General features: G+C 39.4%; 1 protein-coding gene across 1 annotated transcript in view; it reads left to right on the forward strand.

The window, feature by feature from the left end:
• DYNC1H1 (dynein cytoplasmic 1 heavy chain 1) overlaps window positions 1-20675 on the forward strand; it is a 44749-nt gene that overhangs the window by 17934 nt on the left and 6140 nt on the right. Inside the window, exons 28-66 of the mRNA XM_021549636.4 lie at window positions 531-631; window positions 2132-2291; window positions 2561-2804; window positions 2999-3182; window positions 3735-3947; window positions 4107-4345; window positions 4446-4602; window positions 4995-5222; window positions 5465-5695; window positions 5806-5946; window positions 6179-6412; window positions 6988-7194; window positions 7292-7413; window positions 7759-7924; window positions 8155-8318; window positions 8583-8712; window positions 9467-9600; window positions 9841-9955; window positions 10077-10238; window positions 10315-10529; window positions 10617-10821; window positions 10958-11131; window positions 11232-11351; window positions 11479-11599; window positions 12224-12419; window positions 13060-13177; window positions 14109-14324; window positions 14873-15085; window positions 15275-15402; window positions 15827-15980; window positions 16694-16840; window positions 16924-17074; window positions 17258-17511; window positions 17660-17794; window positions 17888-17982; window positions 18070-18244; window positions 19028-19103; window positions 20133-20293; window positions 20546-20657. Coding sequence (XP_021405311.1) covers window positions 531-631; window positions 2132-2291; window positions 2561-2804; window positions 2999-3182; window positions 3735-3947; window positions 4107-4345; window positions 4446-4602; window positions 4995-5222; window positions 5465-5695; window positions 5806-5946; window positions 6179-6412; window positions 6988-7194; window positions 7292-7413; window positions 7759-7924; window positions 8155-8318; window positions 8583-8712; window positions 9467-9600; window positions 9841-9955; window positions 10077-10238; window positions 10315-10529; window positions 10617-10821; window positions 10958-11131; window positions 11232-11351; window positions 11479-11599; window positions 12224-12419; window positions 13060-13177; window positions 14109-14324; window positions 14873-15085; window positions 15275-15402; window positions 15827-15980; window positions 16694-16840; window positions 16924-17074; window positions 17258-17511; window positions 17660-17794; window positions 17888-17982; window positions 18070-18244; window positions 19028-19103; window positions 20133-20293; window positions 20546-20657 — 6498 coding nt within the window. The remainder of the gene's footprint in view (window positions 1-530; window positions 632-2131; window positions 2292-2560; window positions 2805-2998; window positions 3183-3734; window positions 3948-4106; window positions 4346-4445; window positions 4603-4994; window positions 5223-5464; window positions 5696-5805; window positions 5947-6178; window positions 6413-6987; window positions 7195-7291; window positions 7414-7758; window positions 7925-8154; window positions 8319-8582; window positions 8713-9466; window positions 9601-9840; window positions 9956-10076; window positions 10239-10314; window positions 10530-10616; window positions 10822-10957; window positions 11132-11231; window positions 11352-11478; window positions 11600-12223; window positions 12420-13059; window positions 13178-14108; window positions 14325-14872; window positions 15086-15274; window positions 15403-15826; window positions 15981-16693; window positions 16841-16923; window positions 17075-17257; window positions 17512-17659; window positions 17795-17887; window positions 17983-18069; window positions 18245-19027; window positions 19104-20132; window positions 20294-20545; window positions 20658-20675) is intronic.

The raw sequence follows: 20675 nt of genomic DNA on the forward strand, positions 1-20675 counted from the left end.
GATTTTAGTCATCAGTAAATTTCCATCCTGGCCACAATCCGAGTTGGTGGTTACTGGAACTTTACTTGAAGAGTTCAACAACAAAAATATTGTTCCACTTGCTTTGTTGTTCAGACAAAAAAAGAGAAGTCTCAAGGCTATTAAGCAGAAAACAGGAGCTTGTCAGAAGCTGTGGGAGCAGACAGGGTTTCTGATAAGTACAAGGGGAGCTAACTGGTGCTGATAATGTAGACCAAGGGCTAGCAAGCATTCCTGAGAATATAGTGTGGCCTAGGTTGGGTTTTAGGGGGTGGACTGGGGAAAGGATGTGCATCCCCTCAATACAGTGTTAATATGAACATGCAGGACACTTTTAATTAAGACAGCAAAGAACAAAATGGTCTTTTGGGGGAAGTCAAAACAGTTTTAGGTTTTGTTTGAACCCTCTTGATTGAACAGGCACCTTCAGAATCCACATGCTGGCAGATTGCATGAATTGTCAGTGCTATTCAGATAAATTCTAAAGTATGTCCATCACATTTCAAAAACAGGTCCTGCTGGTACTGGCAAAACAGAATCTGTTAAAGCTCTTGGACATCAGCTTGGCCGCTTTGTGTTGGTTTTCAACTGTGATGAAACCTTTGACTTCCAGGTAAGCTGTTTGATTAAAACAATGTATTCTTTGTTAGCAAGCAGTAGGAATCTCTTCAGAACCCTAAAACAGCCAGCAGTAGGGTTTATTTTTAAGATGATTATGTATAAGTCCTAACTGAGTTGGTGTCTGTGGGTCATACAGAACCTCTGTAACAAAAAATGCCTAAATCAGAAGTGGGATGGAGCATTGCTAGAGCAGAGGGTCTTGGCTTTTGAACAAGTAGTTCTGTAACAGCAAATGGAGGGAAAGGAAGAGGAAGTACAGGAGAAGGGGCTTAAGACTGGCTTTAGGAAAGTATCTTAAACCATGTAGTTTGCATTGATAGTACTGGTTTAATGAGGAACAGATGAGAGTGTGAAATTACTGAAGTAACTGTGCTATTACCAAATTATCCTTTACAACACAGGTGTGCAGTTTACCTCAGCATGTGAAGAATTCTTTCAAACTGAGAAAATTTATCCAGATATTTGAAGATTAAAGACATTGTAATCTGAGAAGCAAATTAAATGTCTCTGTAAACTGTAACACAGCAAATTATCTTAAAATGAAAACCTTAGTCAAGTGTATAAATAAAAAACATGGACAAGGAATAACTAAACTTTAAGGACTCTGCCAGGTTGTCCTTCCATGGGTTTTTTTCTATACAGCTGTATTTTGACCAGATCAAGATTCCATTTAGCCAGCATTTATCTTGTAGGGATGACTGTAAGGAAATGCCTAGGGAGTATCACCGATAATGTGAGCCTTCCTTGCCCCAGCTCCCTTCCTCCCTCTGACAGTTAAGACAATCAGGATGTCCCAGCAGAAGTGTGTTACTCTGTTTATGCTCCAGTGAACCTTTTTTATGCTCCTCGTGTACCATTTCTCCCCTTAAATCCACTTGCACACTTGGTTCTATAACATCTTTACCAAATTGTTCCAAATTGTGCATTATTACTGTGCACTTCATGAAAGGGCAGCTTCTTTTTGGCTTTTTTTAACGATTTCTAAGTTCTTGTAGTAGAAAAGACTGAATAATTGATTCCTATTCATCTGAAACCAGTAGATTCAGTAGACTATTAAGGTAGACCTGTTCCCTCATGTTGCCTTCTACAGAATCTTACCTTAAAGGTTGTTCTTTATGTAGAAAGGTTATCATACTCTGGCCATCCAATTTGCTCCTCTGAAATGTTTTGTAATTCTTGTACCCTCCTTGTGATAAAGGACTAGAACTGCACTGATGTTAATGGTATCAGCAAACAAAACATTATGCAGTGGACTTAGTTTGCCTGTTTTGGAACACACTGCAGTACAGTATGGAGTGATAGGGAACTGATCTGTGGTTCTGTGAAGCAGTGAAAGCTAAACTTTAGAAATCTTTCAATACTCTTACAATACTACAAATACAGTAACCTACAAATAAACACAGCTTCTTCCTGCCTTAGATGCATTGTATAAAGTGCTCTCCTCTGCTCCTTTTGCCAATGCAATTGAGTGAATTTTCCCCTCTCCCTGCAGGCAATGGGACGCATCTTTGTGGGACTTTGCCAGGTGGGTGCGTGGGGCTGCTTTGATGAGTTCAACAGACTGGAGGAGCGAATGCTCTCTGCAGTTTCACAGCAAGTTCAGTGCATCCAGGAAGCCCTGCGAGAGCATTCCAACCCCAACTATGACAAAAGTATGTCATTCTTCTCTAACATCCTTTGTGCTGTTTTGTTTCTCAGCTACATTTCTTGCAGATAAGGCAAGGATGAAGCTACTTTGCGTCAAAACTTAAATATTTGATGTAACTTCCAGCTGGTAGAAATTCACTTGTTTTGAGTTGCAGTACTGGAGAACCTGCTGTCCATTACTGTAGGAAACTAAAATAGAATAATGTATGACTTCAGTTCTCAGAGTGATGGATCTCTGACTCAGGTATAACTCTCTTTTGCACTTTTTTTTCAGCTGCAACACCCATTACCTGTGAGCTGCTGAACAAACAAGTCAAAGTGAGCCCTGACATGGCTATCTTCATCACCATGAATCCTGGCTATGCAGGCAGATCTAATCTTCCTGACAATTTGAAGAAGTTGTTCCGTAGCTTGGCAATGACAAAACCAGACCGTCAGTTGATTGCCCAGGTCATGCTGTACTCCCAAGGTTTCCGTACTGCTGAAGTTCTTGCCAATAAGATAGTACCATTCTTCAAGTGAGTAACAAGTTTGGCTGCAGTCAGTAATAACAGAACTTATTGTTCAAAGTTACAATACTCTTTGCAACTCACGAAGTCCATTGTGCAGCAATCATTTCAAGCAATAGTTTCAAGTAAAGAACGACATTTACTGAGGGTTACGTTGGTTCATACTGAGAATCAAATTGTATTTTGTCTCTTGTGCTTCTTAGGCTTTGTGATGAACAGCTGTCCTCCCAAAGTCACTATGATTTTGGCCTGAGAGCACTGAAGAGTGTGCTGGTTAGTGCAGGTAATGTGAAGAGGGAGAGGATTCAGAAGATAAAGCGGGAGAAGGAAGAGCGTGGTGAAGTCGTTGATGAGGGAGAAATTGCTGAGAATTTGCCAGAGCAAGAGGTAATGTGTGCAAAGTTCTTGACTTATGTAATAGAGGATGCACACTAAACAAAGAAAATAACCCTTCAGTGCTTACTGAAGGGTTAATACTTATTTAGTATTTAAACAATACTTATTTAGTATTAAGTATTATTAGTATTATTTTTAATACTTATTTAGTATTAAGCCGTGTGAACAAAATAATGTTAGTTACCAATGGTAATTCGATAGCTTAAAAGCATCAAGTTAAATGTGACTTCTAAGTCCCAAATCATAGTGAAAAAAATTATTCATATGATGTGGTGCATCCATGAGGCTTAGTGCTGCTCAGCATCCCAGTAACTAATGCCAAAAATATAATGAAGAGACATAAGAAGGACTTGTAGAAACTGCAAATCAGTAGGAAATCACTGGGTAGTTCCAAAGTTGAAACCATATCAACAGTTGTTTTGACTAAGACTGCCCTGGTCTGGTACTTAATCAGTAAATTATTTAGTGAAGTATTCCTTGTTGTCAAACATGTTTGGTAGAGTAACTTAACAAATCTTCAATGAAATGCGACTCTCTCTGCAGATCCTGATCCAAAGTGTATGTGAAACTATGGTACCAAAACTGGTTGCAGAAGACATTCCACTGCTGTTCAGTCTCCTTTCTGATGTATTCCCTGGAGTACAGTATCACCGTGGAGAGATGACAGCCTTGAGAGAGGAACTTAAGAAAGTGTGTCAGGAAATGTACCTTACCTATGGTGATGGAGAAGAAGTTGGTGGCATGTGGGTTGAAAAGGTAAAATATAAAACTGAAAATGTGCAGTTTAAGTTTATGTATAAAACAAAATTTCCTTTTATGTTTTGAAAAGTTGAAAGCTTTTAAATTTTTCCTGTCTTACCTAAAAGCTTAGATTAATTGCTGATGTTAATTGGTACATTATTTCTTGTGTCACAGGTTCTTCAGCTGTATCAGATTACACAGATAAATCATGGTTTGATGATGGTTGGTCCCTCTGGAAGTGGAAAGAGTATGGCCTGGAGAGTACTTCTGAAGGCCCTTGAACGGCTGGAGGGTGTGGAAGGTGTTGCTCACATTATAGATCCAAAAGCAATCAGCAAAGATCACCTGTATGGTACTTTGGATCCAAATACCAGGGAATGGACAGATGGCTTGTTTACACATGTCCTGAGAAAGTAAGTCTTTAATAGCACAAATACAAAGTGGGTGGTACCTTTGTGCTTAGGATAATCTCACCTTAATTCTTTCCTTCCATGAATATTTTCTTTAATATAGAATCATAGACAATGTGAGAGGTGAGCTGCAAAAACGTCAGTGGATTATCTTTGATGGTGATGTAGACCCTGAATGGGTTGAGAACTTGAACTCTGTTCTGGATGACAACAAACTTCTGACTCTACCAAATGGAGAACGTCTCAGCCTCCCACCAAATGTAATGTTACTTTTTTTACTTTGTGTTTATGTGCTGTGTATAAGCTTGTTGGTTTAATTTAATGTGTACTCATGTTGTGCCTCTTTCTCATCACAAGCAAAGTAATACTGAGTTCAGATTGTGGTTTGTTGGAATAAAGGGTTTTTGTGGAAACATTTCATGTTACACTTACTCTGACTCTGTAAGACAAAATGTGAATTATATAAGTCTTATGGTAAATATCAATAATGATGAACATACCTCAGGACAGTATAATGCTGATGTTATTATTCAGAGTCTAAATGCAAATCTGCATATTTTAAAAGCTCTCTGTTTTTTCAGGGAAAGGGCGTTTGTATTGTTTTGGTTGATTGTTTTACTCCTAAATGTTGTTTTAAATTTCTTTTTTTCAGGTGCGTATCATGTTTGAAGTACAGGATCTGAAATACGCCACTTTGGCTACTGTGTCAAGGTGTGGAATGGTCTGGTTCAGTGAGGATGTTCTCAGTACAGACATGATATTCAATAACTTCCTGGCCAGACTAAGAAGCATTCCTCTGGATGAAGGTGAGGAGGAAGCTCAGCGCAGGCGAAAGGGCAAAGAAGATGAAGGAGAAGAAGCAGCATCCCCAATGTTGCAGGTATGACTTTGATTTCATTATGGGATAAAGTAGTAAAAATGCTTGCATCAGAGGCACACCATACATAGAATTTATGACAGCCTATCATAGGAAAGCTGACTTTATCTTTACTTTTTTTTTTTTTTTTTTTTTTTTTTTTTTTTTAATATGAAGCATTTCAAACCTTAAACAAAATCTCTTCTTTCTGCCTGGTAGTCAAATGAGAAGCAAATGCTTAGAGCAGTGTTTGTCTCCCCCAACAGATTCAGAGAGATGCTGCAACAATAATGCAGCCATATTTCACATCCAACGGCCTGGTAACCAAGGCACTTGAACACGCTTTCAAGCTGGAGCACATCATGGACCTCACGCGCCTGCGCTGCCTTGGCTCTCTGTTCTCCATGTTGCACCAAGCTTGCCGCAACGTGGCCCAGTACAATGCCAACCATCCCGACTTCCCCATGCAGATAGACCAGCTGGAACGTTACATCCAGGTAGATGCAGTCTCCTCTCAAGCGACTCTGTGTTTGCCTAGATTTGAGTTACTCACTGGGTTTTGTTCCGTTACTCTAAAACCAATAGCTGCTGCTGTTGCTTCTTACAGAGGTACCTGGTCTATGCCATACTGTGGTCTCTTTCTGGAGACAGTCGTTTGAAAATGAGAGCGGAGCTGGGAGAATACATTAGGAGAATCACCACTGTGCCACTGCCAACTGCACCCAACATACCTATAATTGACTATGAGGTAAACCTTTCTTGTGCTAGAAATGTTGCTCTTTCATTTTCTTAAAAGCTTGCTTTAGATTTTAGAGGCAAACCTGGAGAATAAACAGCTGGACTATCTTAAATTTTACAGTTTCAGCAAACAAGCTGCTTGTTTAAATAAACACATCAAATTTTATGTCACTTAAAAAATTAATTTAACTAATGTTGAGCTGGATTCTTGTTCGAAATTGTCTGTGTTTTTATGCTTTTAGGTGTCCATTACAGGTGAATGGGTGCCCTGGCAATCCAAAGTTCCTCAAATTGAAGTTGAAACACACAAAGTTGCAGCTCCTGATGTTGTAGTGCCAACCCTAGACACAGTTCGCCATGAAGCATTGCTGTACACTTGGCTAGCAGAACACAAACCTCTGGTGCTCTGTGGCCCACCAGGTTCTGGAAAGACCATGACCCTCTTCAGTGCTCTCAGAGCTCTGCCTGACATGGAGGTACTCGAGAGACACTTGTGTGTGTGTGTGCCCATGGGTGTGTGAATTACAGATTAGTAGCAAGTCTTATTTATTTATTATTTATTTCCTAGCAGAAACTCAGTGATAGCTTCATCTCAGTCAGTCATGTGTATATGTAGCAAAAAATAAAAACCATGTTGAGAATATAAATTCATTTCTCAAGCTACTTAGCCAAAAGCTGCTTTCTTCCTTTGCCACTTCAGTAATAGAGGAGCATTCCTGTGTTAAGTTTTTAAAAATACTGTGCAAATGTTTAAGAGTAGCTCTCATTCTTTTGTGTATTTAGGTGGAGTGACAGTTACATGAGGCTGTCATGTTCAAAATGCAGGGTTGGGCAAGAAGCATTGCTGCATGGTAAATGGAGAACCTGCAGTGGGAAGCAAAGAGTATCTAGGCTGTATGTGGCTGTATATGTGTGGTAATATACATGTAATGTGGATAGTGTTAGTTCCTCCATTGTGAACAGCCAAACATACCTGTTTCCAGGATTCCTGATACACTGTCTTTCAGTCTTTAGTGTATTTTAATTTTTTTTCCACTATACTCTTTTTAAGGTGGTTGGACTCAACTTTTCAAGTGCTACCACTCCAGAACTGCTGTTGAAAACTTTTGATCACTACTGTGAATACAGGCGTACCCCTAATGGAGTGGTGCTGGCTCCTGTGCAGTTAGGAAAGTGGCTGGTGCTGTTCTGTGATGAAATCAACTTGCCAGATATGGATAAGTATGGCACACAGAGAGTCATATCCTTCATTAGACAGGTATGTTTTTCTTTGTAGTCAACTGTATCAGAACAGCTATTTATAGGGAAATAAAATGTTCCACTGATTTGATTTTATTTTTATGGTTTTGTACCAGATGGTGGAACATGGAGGATTCTACCGTACATCTGACCAGACATGGGTGAAACTGGAGAGAATTCAGTTTGTTGGTGCATGTAATCCACCTACTGATCCTGGAAGAAAACCTCTGTCACATAGGTAATGTGTCTAGTAAATTCTAGGTAACAATGAAATAGGAGTCAAAACTGAAGCATTGATTATGTAATCTGTTCTTAATACACTTGTTTAACAGCAGCTGTGCTGAAATTTTGTTCCTTGCTTTTGCACTGTCTGCTGCTTGGTTCTTACTGTGACAGCCCAGCAGTGGACTCAGTATTAGGCTGTTGAATCACCTGTCTGAAACATTTGAGAATGGAAGCAAACCAGCTACAGTTGCTGCTGACGGTTTTGAATCAAGCAGTTATTTAATTTTGGCAAAAGATAACAAGGAGAATACAGATAGTAATTTGACTTTCTGTACTGTGTAATTTGCTAATCTTTCAGGTTCTTACGACATGTTCCTGTGGTTTATGTGGACTATCCTGGACCAGCTTCACTTACTCAGATCTATGGAACATTCAATCGTGCAATGCTGAGGCTGATCCCATCACTTCGCACATATGCAGAGCCTCTCACTGCTGCTATGGTAGAATTCTACACAATGTCTCAGGTAACTTGTTAAGTGCAATTCCAGACTCCAGTTAGAATGCTTTCTTCTATGCTTCATTTAGCATGTGTTGTTAGCTTTTCACATGGATAATGTGTACAAGAACTCAACTAATTACTTGAGTTCTGGCAAAAATGAATTATGCTGTCAGAGTAATATCTTGCAATGCCAAGTCCTATTAAAAAATACGTTGCAACTTTGAGATAAATAACTAATTACGTTTAAATTTTTAGGAGAGATTCACTCAGGACACGCAGCCACACTACATCTACTCACCTCGTGAAATGACTCGGTGGGTGAGAGGTATATTTGAAGCATTAAGACCACTAGAAACCCTACCAGTTGAAGGCCTTATCAGGATTTGGGCCCACGAAGCCTTACGTCTCTTCCAGGACAGGTAAAAAATTAATGAGCTGGGGAAGTAAAACCATAAAAAGTTGCCTACTCCTTGCCGACTTTCATTAGAGCGTCAAACTAAAGTGTGTTTTATGTTAAATAGCTGGAATACCAGTGAGAATATTTTGTTTTGCTCCAGCATGACTTTCTTAGGAGTTCTGTCTGTACAAAGCAAAAATACACTTCAGTCATAGTGCTGCCATGTGGTGTGATTATATCCTCCCATTACAGAGGACTGTACTCACTGACTTAATTCTTTATCCAGACTTGTGGAAGATGAGGAGAGACGCTGGACTGATGAGAACATTGACATGGTTGCTCTGAAACACTTCCCCAACATTGACAAAGAAAAGGCTATGAGCAGACCTATCTTGTACAGCAACTGGCTGTCAAAGGCAAGTCAAAAATTAAGAAAGAATAAACCCCCAAATTAAATAGGTTAGATGCACCTGAGTGATGCAGCTCTTATGACCTTATTAAAGTTATAATCAGTGCCCATCATGCTGTTAAATTGATCTCCAAGAAATTTTTAGTACGATTATCTGAAGTGAACTCTGCCACAGATTTAAAAGCTGTTATGCCAGGGATACTATGGTAAGAACCACCATGGAATGTAAAGGCAGTATAAAATAATATCTATATTCTTTCTCAAGAATATTTTGACACTATCAGGTGACAGTTATTCCTTATGGAATCTCTTGAATAAGGCAGTGACCCTTGAGCAATACTGATATTACAGATTTGCTGTGACCTGTTTCTTACGATCTGAAGTGATCCATATGGGTAACCTGTATAAATCCTGGTGTGTTTAGGCAAAAGTCCTCCTAGCTTGCTACCCATCTCTGACCAATAGTGACTAGGAAAGACTGTTTAAAGTAAATCTGGGAACAGATTTAGTCTGTAGTGCTACTTCCCAGTCTCTTTGGTAACTGGCAGCGCAGCCTATGGTAGGGTCAGTAGATACAGTATTTAAACCCCATGAATATGTTCCTGTGCAAGTTAAATGAGTACAGTGTTCTTAAGCCTTTGTAAAGGATTGTTACTTCAAGTATTCTAGTAGTTCTGCTTTGGTGTACTCATAAGTTTACCCCTAAGCAAATTCCCTTAATATTAACCTCAATACTGCATTGACTGTATTGGTTCTTTTAGGATTATATTCCAGTGGATCAAGAAGAGTTGAGAGACTATGTGAAAGCTAGGCTTAAAGTCTTTTATGAAGAAGAACTTGATGTACCACTTGTCCTGTTCAATGAAGTCCTGGATCATGTGTTAAGAATTGACCGGTAAGCACAGACATCCATTGCTGCTCATACAAGCAGTATGTAGAGTTACTCTAAACCAGAATAGCCTCAGTACAAAGTAAGAATGGTCTCACTGATGTCTACAGAAAATATACTGCCAGCCTCCAGATAGTGAGAGGTGTGTCAGTTTTGGTGAACTAACTTGAAGCTTAGGTGTTCCAGGAAACGCTTCAGTAAGTTGCTAACCCTTATCAATCACACTTGGTTGTGTTATTTTTTCAGAATCTTCCGTCAGCCACAGGGCCACTTGCTGCTAATTGGAGTCAGTGGGGCAGGGAAAACAACCCTGTCAAGATTTGTTGCCTGGATGAATGGTTTGAGTGTCTACCAAATCAAGGTTGGTGTGCTAAGTTTACTTCTAAAATCCTGTACGTCAAAACTCCCACTTATATATTGACCCCTAAAATCCCATTAAAAGCTAAACCAAAATGTTAATGACCAATGTACACTCTTACCAGGTTCACAGAAAATACACAGGTGAAGATTTTGATGAAGACCTTAGGACAGTATTGAGACGCTCTGGCTGCAAAAATGAAAAAATAGCTTTTATTATGGATGAGTCAAATGTCTTGGATTCTGGATTCTTGGAGAGAATGAACACTCTCCTAGCCAATGGAGAGGTAAGAAGATTTTAAATAAGTATTTTTTGCACCTTTTTACTACCATAAACTACAACAAAACTATGTTTTGAATTAGGTTCCTGGTCTCTTTGAAGGAGATGAATATGCTACCCTCATGACTCAGTGTAAAGAAGGAGCACAAAAAGAAGGTTTAATGTTAGATTCACATGAGGAACTCTACAAATGGTTCACCAGCCAAGTTATTCGCAATCTCCATGTAGTGTTCACTATGAATCCATCTTCTGAGGGCCTGAAGGACAGGGCAGCTACCTCTCCTGCACTCTTCAACAGGTAATTGCTATATATTCCAACATATTTTACAGGTACCATTAAAACACTACTTTTTGGGGAAGTCTTCACATATGCTTTTTATTTCAGATGTGTCCTGAACTGGTTTGGAGACTGGTCAACTGAGGCACTGTACCAAGTTGGCAAAGAGTTCACAAGCAAAATGGATCTTGAGAAACCAAATTACATTGTGCCTGATTACATGCCAGTTGTGTATGATAAGCTGCCACAACCACCATCACACAGAGAGGCTATTGTTAATAGCTGTGTGTTTGTTCATCAGACTCTTCACCAGGTATGTTACTGTACTGCTTAACTTCCACTTACCTCTAGGCCATGGCATCATTCACCAGTTTCTTAAAAACTATGATCCTTCGCATCCAAATAAATTTTAAAACAGTGCATACTCTACAACACTTTGTTCCCTAAAGGCTAATGCTCGGCTGGCAAAACGAGGGGGCAGAACCATGGCAATCACACCACGCCACTATTTGGACTTCATCAACCATTATGCCAACTTGTTCAATGAGAAGCGAAGTGAACTGGAGGAACAGCAAATGCATTTGAATGTTGGTCTTAGAAAAATCAAGGAAACAGTTGATCAGGTATGTATTCTTAAAACTTTGCCCTGTGTAAAGCTGAAGTGAGTAAATAGATCTCAATGCTCAGTATGAATTCTCTCTTCCATCTTGCAATCGACCTTAGGTGGAGGAATTGAGGCGTGACCTAAGAATAAAGAGTCAGGAGCTGGAAGTGAAAAATGCAGCAGCCAATGACAAGCTGAAAAAGATGGTGAAAGACCAACAGGAAGCTGAGAAGAAAAAGGTAAAAATTTTTGTTAAATCTCTGTGCATAGCAACTATTTGATTTACGAAACAGAGCCTACACACCAAGTACTGGAAGAATTTCAGCTTCTAAAAAGCAGTATTTTGTCTGTGAAATTTCCTTACAGGTTATGAGCCAGGAGATTCAGGAACAGCTGCACAAGCAGCAGGAGGTCATTGCAGACAAGCAGATGAGTGTGAAAGAAGATCTTGACAAGGTGGAGCCTGCTGTCATTGAAGCTCAGAATGGTATGTTAGCACCTCAAGGGATGACACTGTGGTCTTGGATCTAAAACTAGTCTATGGGAATGTATTTTCTTGTGATCTAGGTTGGTCCTGTCTAATAAAAATGTAGGCTCGTAGCATGAGGCTGAGCAGAGTTGAAGAAATGCTTTCTTTTTTAAATTCACAGTCTTTGAGCTGTGATTGTTGTGCTTTTCTTCTTTTGTTTTTGTGGGTTTTTTTTTTTTTTCCTTTTTTTTTTTTTGTCTGTGTGTGATAGTACCAGTCTGATTCTTGATACTCCTTCTGTGGCTTGTGGCTTAGTTTCAGGAAGACCAGTGATGGCTTGCTGCTGAACAGACAGCATACAGTCAAGCTGTCCATTCGTTAAACTGGGTAGACAAATCACTGGTTTGAGTGAATCATTTTTAGGCAACAGAGTAAGTTGCCTTTGCTCATTTAGCAAATTGAAATTCGTGGACATGTGTCTTGTAATATAGTAGTTATTCAATAGTATCTGCTTCTCTAATAACCTCATACTCCTTTTTAGAATCTTGAAGAATTTTTACAAATCCAGGATACTCTGCAGGGCTTTGCTAACTGTTTGTTTTCTTCCTAATCAACACTCTTCATCTTTCTGGCACTGCTTAGCTGTGAAGTCAATAAAGAAGCAGCACCTGGTAGAGGTCCGTTCCATGGCTAATCCACCTGCAGCAGTTAAGCTGGCCCTGGAGTCCATCTGCCTGCTGTTAGGTGAAAGCACCACTGACTGGAAACAAATACGTTCCATCATCATGAGAGAGAATTTCATTCCAACCATTGTTAACTTCTCTGCTGAGGAAATCAGGTGAAGTGCAAGTGTGAGATATTTATGTGAACAAACCATTTACAAAGAACAGATGGTCTTAACTGGACTTTCCTCTGTGTAATTGCTTTGGTAGCACTGGACTTCTTTTGACACCAGCTTGTTGCACATGGTGAACATGCAGGTGGTACAGGAAGTAGACTGCTGAAGCCAAGGTGTATCATGAAAATTAAGTCACAACAAGCAGCAAAGCAGCTGCTTCTTGTGACTTAATGGCATGCTTGCAAAGCAGTGTGTTGGTGTCCAAAGCCACACTGTCAGTTGAAAGTGGTTTTGCAGCAATATCAGACCAGGCTGCTCACTGCTTTATTCAGCTTAGGAGGTCAGCTTCCTAGCTAGTTCTAAATGTGAGCAGAAGGTCAGACTAGAGATATCTGAATTCCTTTCCAGCTCCAGAGTTGAGCAGTTTGCAAATGACTAATCTTAAAATCTTGATAAAATTTTTTTATCGCCTGTAAGCTGTAATTTCTGAAACAGCATGTTGAACATCCCAGCTACTACTCAGCAAAACTGACAGGAAATGTTTCTTGTCAGCTGTGGAAGGCAGGCTTGATAAAGGGATACTGAGCACCTGTGTACTCATAGTGTACTCATGCTATCTGTGAAAATGTTTCCTTTGCAGTGATGCTATCCGGGAGAAGATGAAGAAAAATTACCTGTCAAATCCAAGTTACAACTATGAAATTGTAAACAGAGCATCACTGGCCTGTGGACCTATGGTGAAATGGGCAATTGCACAGGTAAAGTCAGCTTGAGGAAGCAAAGGCAAGGTGAAAAGAGTGAGCCAGAAGGCACTCTTAACAGTGCTGAATTTGCCTTTATTCTGCTATGTATTACAAGCTATTTTGCTTCAAAGAAATGGGGTAGATGGTTTAGATGAATGCTTATGGGATAGATAGTGCCATACCAGAGAATTACTGGCCAGCTGTGATACAGTCTCTGCACTGAAAAACTTTAGGTTTACAGTGAACACTGCTGGATATTTTCTGTATGTGATGTCATTCAACAAGACATGACAATTGTCCAGTGGAAAATGCAATGCAGTCCTCTTAAGACTATATTTGTCTTGCCTCAGAATAGGACACACTCAGGGCAGACTTACAAGTTTTCTAAAGGAATATGCTTTGGTAATCTTTCCCCCAGAGTGAGATACCCAAGAATGGTTTTACTTGCCTGTTGGTGTTCCAATAGAGCAAAATTCTTGGCTCATTAAAACTGTGCCTGCTTGAGTGGCATGATCTGGAGAGACTCTGTTTAACTTCAAACTTGCCAACAGGCCCTGTCCTAATTGTTCTGTAGCTTAGGTTTACTGATCTGCCCTTCATGCTGAGAAGGGCAGATTAGCACAGTACTAGCATGGACACCCCATTGAATATTTATGTAAAACAATGCTGTGCACTTCTTAATTGGGTCTGAACCTTTTGGATGATTTTGTAAATCTACAGAGCAGTACAAGGAAACAGCAATTACTTACGTTTCCATTTTTATTTTAAACTAGAGTCCTAGGGACTGATAAACAATACTAGGTTTCTCTTAAGTAGTTATTAATTCTTACACAGGTCAGAAGCACATAAATTTGAAAAGATGCAGCTGATAGTACATACCTGAATGCTGTGGTTCCTGATGAAATGTAATTTTTGAAAGTGTAAAGGTTCTATTTACCATTTGCAGCTGAACTATGCTGACATGTTGAAAAGAGTGGAACCTCTACGCAATGAGCTGCAGAAGCTGGAGGATGATGCCAAAGACAACCAACAGAAAGCAAATGAAGTGGAGCAGATGATTCGTGATCTTGAGGCCAGTATTGCCCGTTACAAAGAAGAATATGCAGTACTGATTTCGGAGGCTCAAGCTATTAAGGCAGACTTGGCAGCTGTCGAAGCAAAAGTAAGACTTCATACACAAATAATTTTTCATTCTTTGATCTTTGACAGTCCAAAATTGAATCATTCTTCAAACTTGAGAGTGGATTTGGTTACTTTCCCTGTGTAGTGCATTTGACCTATTTTGTCTCTAGGTGTCACGAGGCTTCTCAAGAAACCTGTCTGGAGTTAGAGAAATACCAACTTATGTTTCTACTTGATTAACAAAACAGTTCTCATAAGGTTTAAAATATATAGAAAGCCTTTGAAAACAGACATGGATGTAGTGGGATTGTAATGTCTTAACTGGACTTCAAGGATGGGAGTATGGATTTCTCTATGTACTTGATCTCATCATTAGTATGTTACTACTCTACTAGTACTTAGCACTTCTAAGTTCCTTAAGGTAACAGAATCAACTTAATAAATTGGCACTGAAGAACCCCAAATTTAATCTCATTATGAGCTTCTAAATTTGACTTGGGCCTTGAGACAGAATTTAAGTGTTCTGAGAGACTTGTAAAATAGGAACATTTCATCATCTAAAGAATCTACTTCACCACTTATTTCTAGGTAAACCGTAGCACAGCTCTTCTGAAGAGTCTTTCTGCTGAACGTGAAAGATGGGAGAAGACAAGTGAAACTTTCAAAAACCAGATGTCTACTATTGCAGGAGACTGTTTACTTTCAGGAGCTTTTATTGCCTACGCTGGCTACTTTGATCAGCAGATGCGTCAGAATCTATTCACTACGTGGTCTCACCATTTGCAGCAAGCAAATATCCAGGTAACAATACGGTCAAGATAAGTTAACCATAAATTGATTTACTGCAGAGTTAAGCTTTAGGATTGCTAGGTAAAGAATAGAGCTGTTGGAAAGCTGTTGCAGCTTTGTAGAGCTGCATTTACTTAAAATGTCTTCACCAGCTGGTTGGAGAATGTCAAGTTAAATATTGACTTTGTTTGCTTCCTGCAGTTCCGCACAGACATCGCAAGGACCGAGTACCTTTCCAATGCCGATGAGCGGCTGCGCTGGCAAGCGAGTTCCCTGCCTGCAGATGACCTGTGCACAGAGAATGCCATCATGCTCAAGCGCTTCAACAGGTACTTCAATCTAAGATGTGAAGTTCTTAAGCAACATTCTCACAGCAGGCAGGGTTTGCACCCATCGAATCACAGTAGCTCCTTCAAAGATCTGTTTCACTGGGGTGTGAAGCTCTCATGTTCAGAAAAGCTTCTCAACCATGCGTAAACATAAAAACTCATTCATGTTTGCTTGCCTTTTTTGTTATGCTTAGCTGTTAAAATAAGTTGGCTTGAAATATTTTGTTATTTGAGCTATTTTGTTTCCCAAATACAAACTTAACTTTCAAAACTGAAGTGAGTCATTGAATGTGCCTCAGCTTAGTGAAGGAATAAACAAAGTTTTAGAGTTGAGACTAATAATGCAGTGTAAATTCATAAAACTGATTAGACACTGTCTGCAGTCAAAACCTAAATAATAGAAGTGTTTTATTATTAACTAAAGGTATCCGTTGATCATCGATCCCTCTGGGCAAGCTACAGAGTTTATCATGAATGAATATAAAGACCGTAAGATAACTCGTACAAGCTTCTTGGATGACGCTTTCAGGAAGAACTTGGAAAGTGCCTTGAGATTTGGTAACCCACTTCTAGTTCAGGTCAGTGGCATGATTGTGTAGAAGCTATTTAAATTCTTGAATTCTGTCCTGTGTAGTAGAAACGTTTGCAATTTTTCCCTTAGTAACATGCAGACAACTTCATTTTCAATTTACAACTTAACAAGTAAACTAGTGATACATGTGGTGTTAGTCCTGAGGAGAATTAGTGAGCTACAAAATCAAAAGAAGGTAATTAATTTTCCACCATTTTAAGATGAAATTCTTGTTTTGAAATGATCTTTCCATACTATAAAATGACTTGCAACCTGTCTATCTGTTCCTTTGTTTTTATGTGCTTTCTTTAGTCATAGATAATGGCAACTAATATGGTTAGTTATCTAGAATTAAATCTGCTCTGAATATCAGGGAGAAATTTCAGTAATATGAGGAAATAGGCAGCTATAGACTTTTCACTTGAAATGGGTATGTTTTTCACTTCTTAGTATGGAAATGGAAAAGATTAGTAACTGTTGCTTGTGCTGTTTAGAATAGGGCTTACCTGCAGTAAACCTAACAAAATTACAGCCACTAATAATACTTCCCTTCTGTACCTGTGTAGCTCAACTGCACATCTAAAAGTGCAAATACCTTCTGAATGTGATCCCTATTCCAAACCAACTGCCAGTTGTTTGCTTTCCAGAATTTTAAGCCCCTCTTGGATTGGGAGTTTTAGCTTGAGACATTTGCAGTCTTTAATACGTCTGTCTTTCTAGGATGTGGAGAGCTATGATCCAGTTCTGAATCCTGTTCTGAATCGTGAAGTCCGAAGAACTGGAGGCAGAGTTCTGATTACTCTGGGAGACCAAGATATTGATTTGTCACCATCCTTCGTTATCTTCCTTTCCACCAGAGATCCAACAGTAAGTAAAATCAAAAGCAGTCCTGTTTGTAGAAATGGCATGTGAAGAGATCTGAGAAACCTTTTTCATGTTTCCTGTGACAGGTTGAATTCCCACCAGACCTCTGCTCTCGTGTTACGTTTGTGAACTTCACAGTAACTCGCAGCAGTTTGCAGAGCCAGTGTCTGAATGAAGTCCTGAAAGCTGAAAGACCAGATGTTGATGAAAAGCGCTCTGACCTCCTCAAGCTTCAGGGTATGTTTACCAAAATCAGCTTCCTGTTCTAAAAGAATACAGTGGGTTTACTCTAAGAGTATATAGTGAAATGTCTTCATACTCTTTTCCAGATGCCCAGTGGCAAACTACACATAACTCACATAATTCTTTAGCATATCTGTACAATATGTATGTATGACTTTTTTTTTTCTTCTAATTAAGGTGAATTTCAGCTGCGCTTACGTCAGTTGGAAAAATCCCTACTACAAGCACTTAATGAAGTGAAGGGACGTATTCTGGATGATGACACCATCATTACTACACTTGAGAACCTGAAGAAGGAAGCAGCAGAGGTCACCAGAAAAGTAGAAGAGACTGATATTGTCATGCAAGAAGTGGAGACTGTTTCCCAGCAGTACTTGCCTCTTTCCACAGCTTGCAGTAGTATCTACTTTACTATGGAGTCACTGAAACAAGTAGGTTGAGTGCTTCTTCTCAGGAGCTTTGAGTGTTTACTAGTTAAAGCTAAATAGGCACTGTCTAACATTGCAGTTTGATAGACATACGCTGTTGGTTATCAAACAGCAGGATTGTGGAGAGAAAAAATAAACTCTTCTCTTTCAGATACATTTCCTGTACCAATACTCCCTCCAGTTTTTCTTGGACATCTATCACAATGTCTTGTATGAGAACCCAAATCTGAAGGGAATTACAGACCATACTCATCGTCTCTCAATCATCACAAAAGATCTCTTTCAGGTTCGGTTTTTTAATTAATAAATGTAATTCTTTAATAATTTTTGAAGGGTCAGAGTTCAAAGGTTCTTACACTACTACTCTGTTTGTTTCTAGGTGGCTTTCAACCGAGTGGCACGTGGCATGCTGCACCAGGATCACATAACGTTTGCCATGTTGTTGGCCCGGATCAAACTGAAAGGCACTATTGGGTAAATATTTGTTTTTTCACTTCAGTTGAAAAAGGGAAGGCTCTCTTGAAGGCATATAGCTAAAGTCTTCTTTTCCCGTAACATTAGGGAGCCTACATATGATGCAGAATTCCAGCACTTCTTGAGAGGGAAGGAGATTGTACTAAACACTGCATCTCTCCCCAAAATCAATGGTTTGACTGTAGAGCAAACAGAGGCAATGATGAGGTTGAGCTGCCTTCCTGCATTTAAGGACCTCGTTTCAAAAGTTCAAGCTGATGAGGTAAGTGTTGCCTAGGGTCTGTCTACTGAACTATCTTGTTAAGCTTTTCAGCTGTCTGCTTGAAAAGCTTCGTGCTTACAAGCAAGCTCTCCTGCTGTGGAAAGGGAAGTCCTAAAGATTAACTAGTTGTAGTTGTGGAAATGAACGTTCTTACTTCCCTTATAACCCAGCTGTGATTTTGTGAAGACCAGCACTGTTCATCATTCAGAAACATTTTCACCGTGCCTCTGGCTTTGTGGTTGACCAGCTTTGGTTCCCGTGGTAGCAGAAAGTGTGACACTGCATGTATTTTGCTGTACCACTATTGTGTGATAATTATGCAGCAGAGAGGAGCAGCCCCAGCCACACATAATTTCATTATGGTGGGCTCTGGATATGCCTCTGTGGAATCAATTTGGATGGTACTCAGCTTCTGAACAGTGATACCTCTTTGTCTTGACTGTGAAACTGTATGTCACAAATTATGTCCATATCTTAAATAGTGCCTGTTTGGTTGTCCTGGCTAATTTTTATATTAGAAGTTGAATTCTCTTTACTACATCTAATTTTTCTCAAACTGTTCAGCCTGGGGTAAAATAACTTACAGCTTGGCCTGGGACTTGATAGAGATCTGTAGAATCAGTTGTGCTAGAGGCTATCTGTGAAATGAGGTATATCAGTGAAATGATTCAGCACATCTAAAGATAGGATAATAGTGTGATTTGAATTTTACATGTCCTTGCTGTACATTTGTGATATCTTGAAAGTCAACTTCAGGTTTTTGTATTTTTTTTTTCAATACAGCAATTCTGTATCTGGCTGGACAGCAGCTCCCCAGAACAGACTGTACCATACCTTTGGACTGAAGAAAAACCTGCAAGTAAGTGAATGTACATTGTTGTCCATATCAGTCCTGTTGTACTGATCTAAGTAGTTACTATTATTTTAAAAGCAATTCTAAAGTAGAATTTCATTTTTGACCTTAATGGTTGAGAAAATTATAAAGTTCGGATTGTATAAGAACTTCAAGTCTTGTGGGTTTGGTTCTGGGCTGTTTTGGGGGTTTTTGGGAGGTTTGTTTTCACTGGATTTTTTTAAACCAAACTGTTCTAAGCAGTAGTTACTACACTTGATTGCTGCACCTTAACCTGTGATCTGGTCTTCCACTGAGGATGAAACCTAATTCTACAATCTCATTAGACTGCATAATAGTTTGGATTAACCTTAGTCCTTGCCAGTCTAAAGATGTCTCAATACTCTAAAAAGCTCCAAGACATGGATCTTCTGAGGACAGGGCTGGTCTAGTAGAGTTTTAGATCTGCAGTTGTACTTAAGCATGAAGTTACCTCTTGCTGCATTAGTTGTCAGGGCTAATTTTTCAAGAGTGAGAACTTGAGGGTAACTGTTGCCCTTCAGTTCCTCCCCTATCTGAAAGGTAACTTTAGGAAGTGTTTGCTGTCTTTGATCATTCCAGGCTCATTCCTGTAGCTTTCTAAATTAAGGATTCTAAGCTCGTATTTACTAGCTGCTTATTAAAGCTTCTGGAACATTAACTGAAGCAGCTCCAGGTTATCTACCCTATCCATGCTAGTCAAGTATATATGAATTCAAACTCTAGCAGAACAGATTATTTTTTGAATGAGATGTGAAAAGATCAGTTGTCCCTGGAAATTAAAATCACTCATATCAATAATTCTAGCTTGTAGATTTTGTAAACCATCTGAAGCTGCTAATTTTTTTCAGTTGTCAAATTGAAAACAGAATATAAGCATTTCATTAAAAAGTTGCATCAGATCTTCCAAAAGGATTATTAACTTCCTAAAAATGTAGTCTTCAGAACAAGATGGGGAGAAATCGAATGGAGAATTGAAGAGAGGAGGGTCCATCTAATCCTGTCTCCTGTTTCCAGCTCCCATTGGACAGGCCATTCATCGCTTGCTTCTGATCCAGGCCTTCCGTCCGGATCGTTTGTTGGCCATGGCACATACCTTTGTTTCAACAAACCTTGGAGAGTCATTCATGTCCATTATGGAGCAGCCTTTAGATCTGACACACATTGTGGATACAGAGGTAAACTGCTTGGTTTTGAAATGCTTAAGGCCACCTTGCATGAGTTCCACAATGAGTTAAGCTATCCAATGAATATTTCTTCCACTTACCCTTCTCTGGTATGAGGAGTGGATTGTTTTTCCTTTTTTTAAATTAAAACTGGGAGTAACATAATGGTTTTAGTTGTATAGAGGGAAGAAACACTTGAGCTTACTGCATTCTCATATTTATGTAGTGATTGATTCATATCCTTTTCAACTTCTTGGAGCATAGGTGAAACCAAATACCCCTGTGCTGATGTGTTCAGTGCCTGGTTATGATGCCAGTGGTCATGTTGAAGACCTTGCAGCTGAGCAGAATACACAGATTACTTCTATTGCTATTGGTAAGAGCATATCTTATT

The sequence above is a fragment of the Lonchura striata genome, chromosome 5, assembly GCF_050655825.1.
Source record: "Lonchura striata isolate lonStrDom1 chromosome 5, ASM5065582v1, whole genome shotgun sequence".
NCBI classification, from domain to species: Eukaryota; Metazoa; Chordata; class Aves; order Passeriformes; family Estrildidae; genus Lonchura; species Lonchura striata.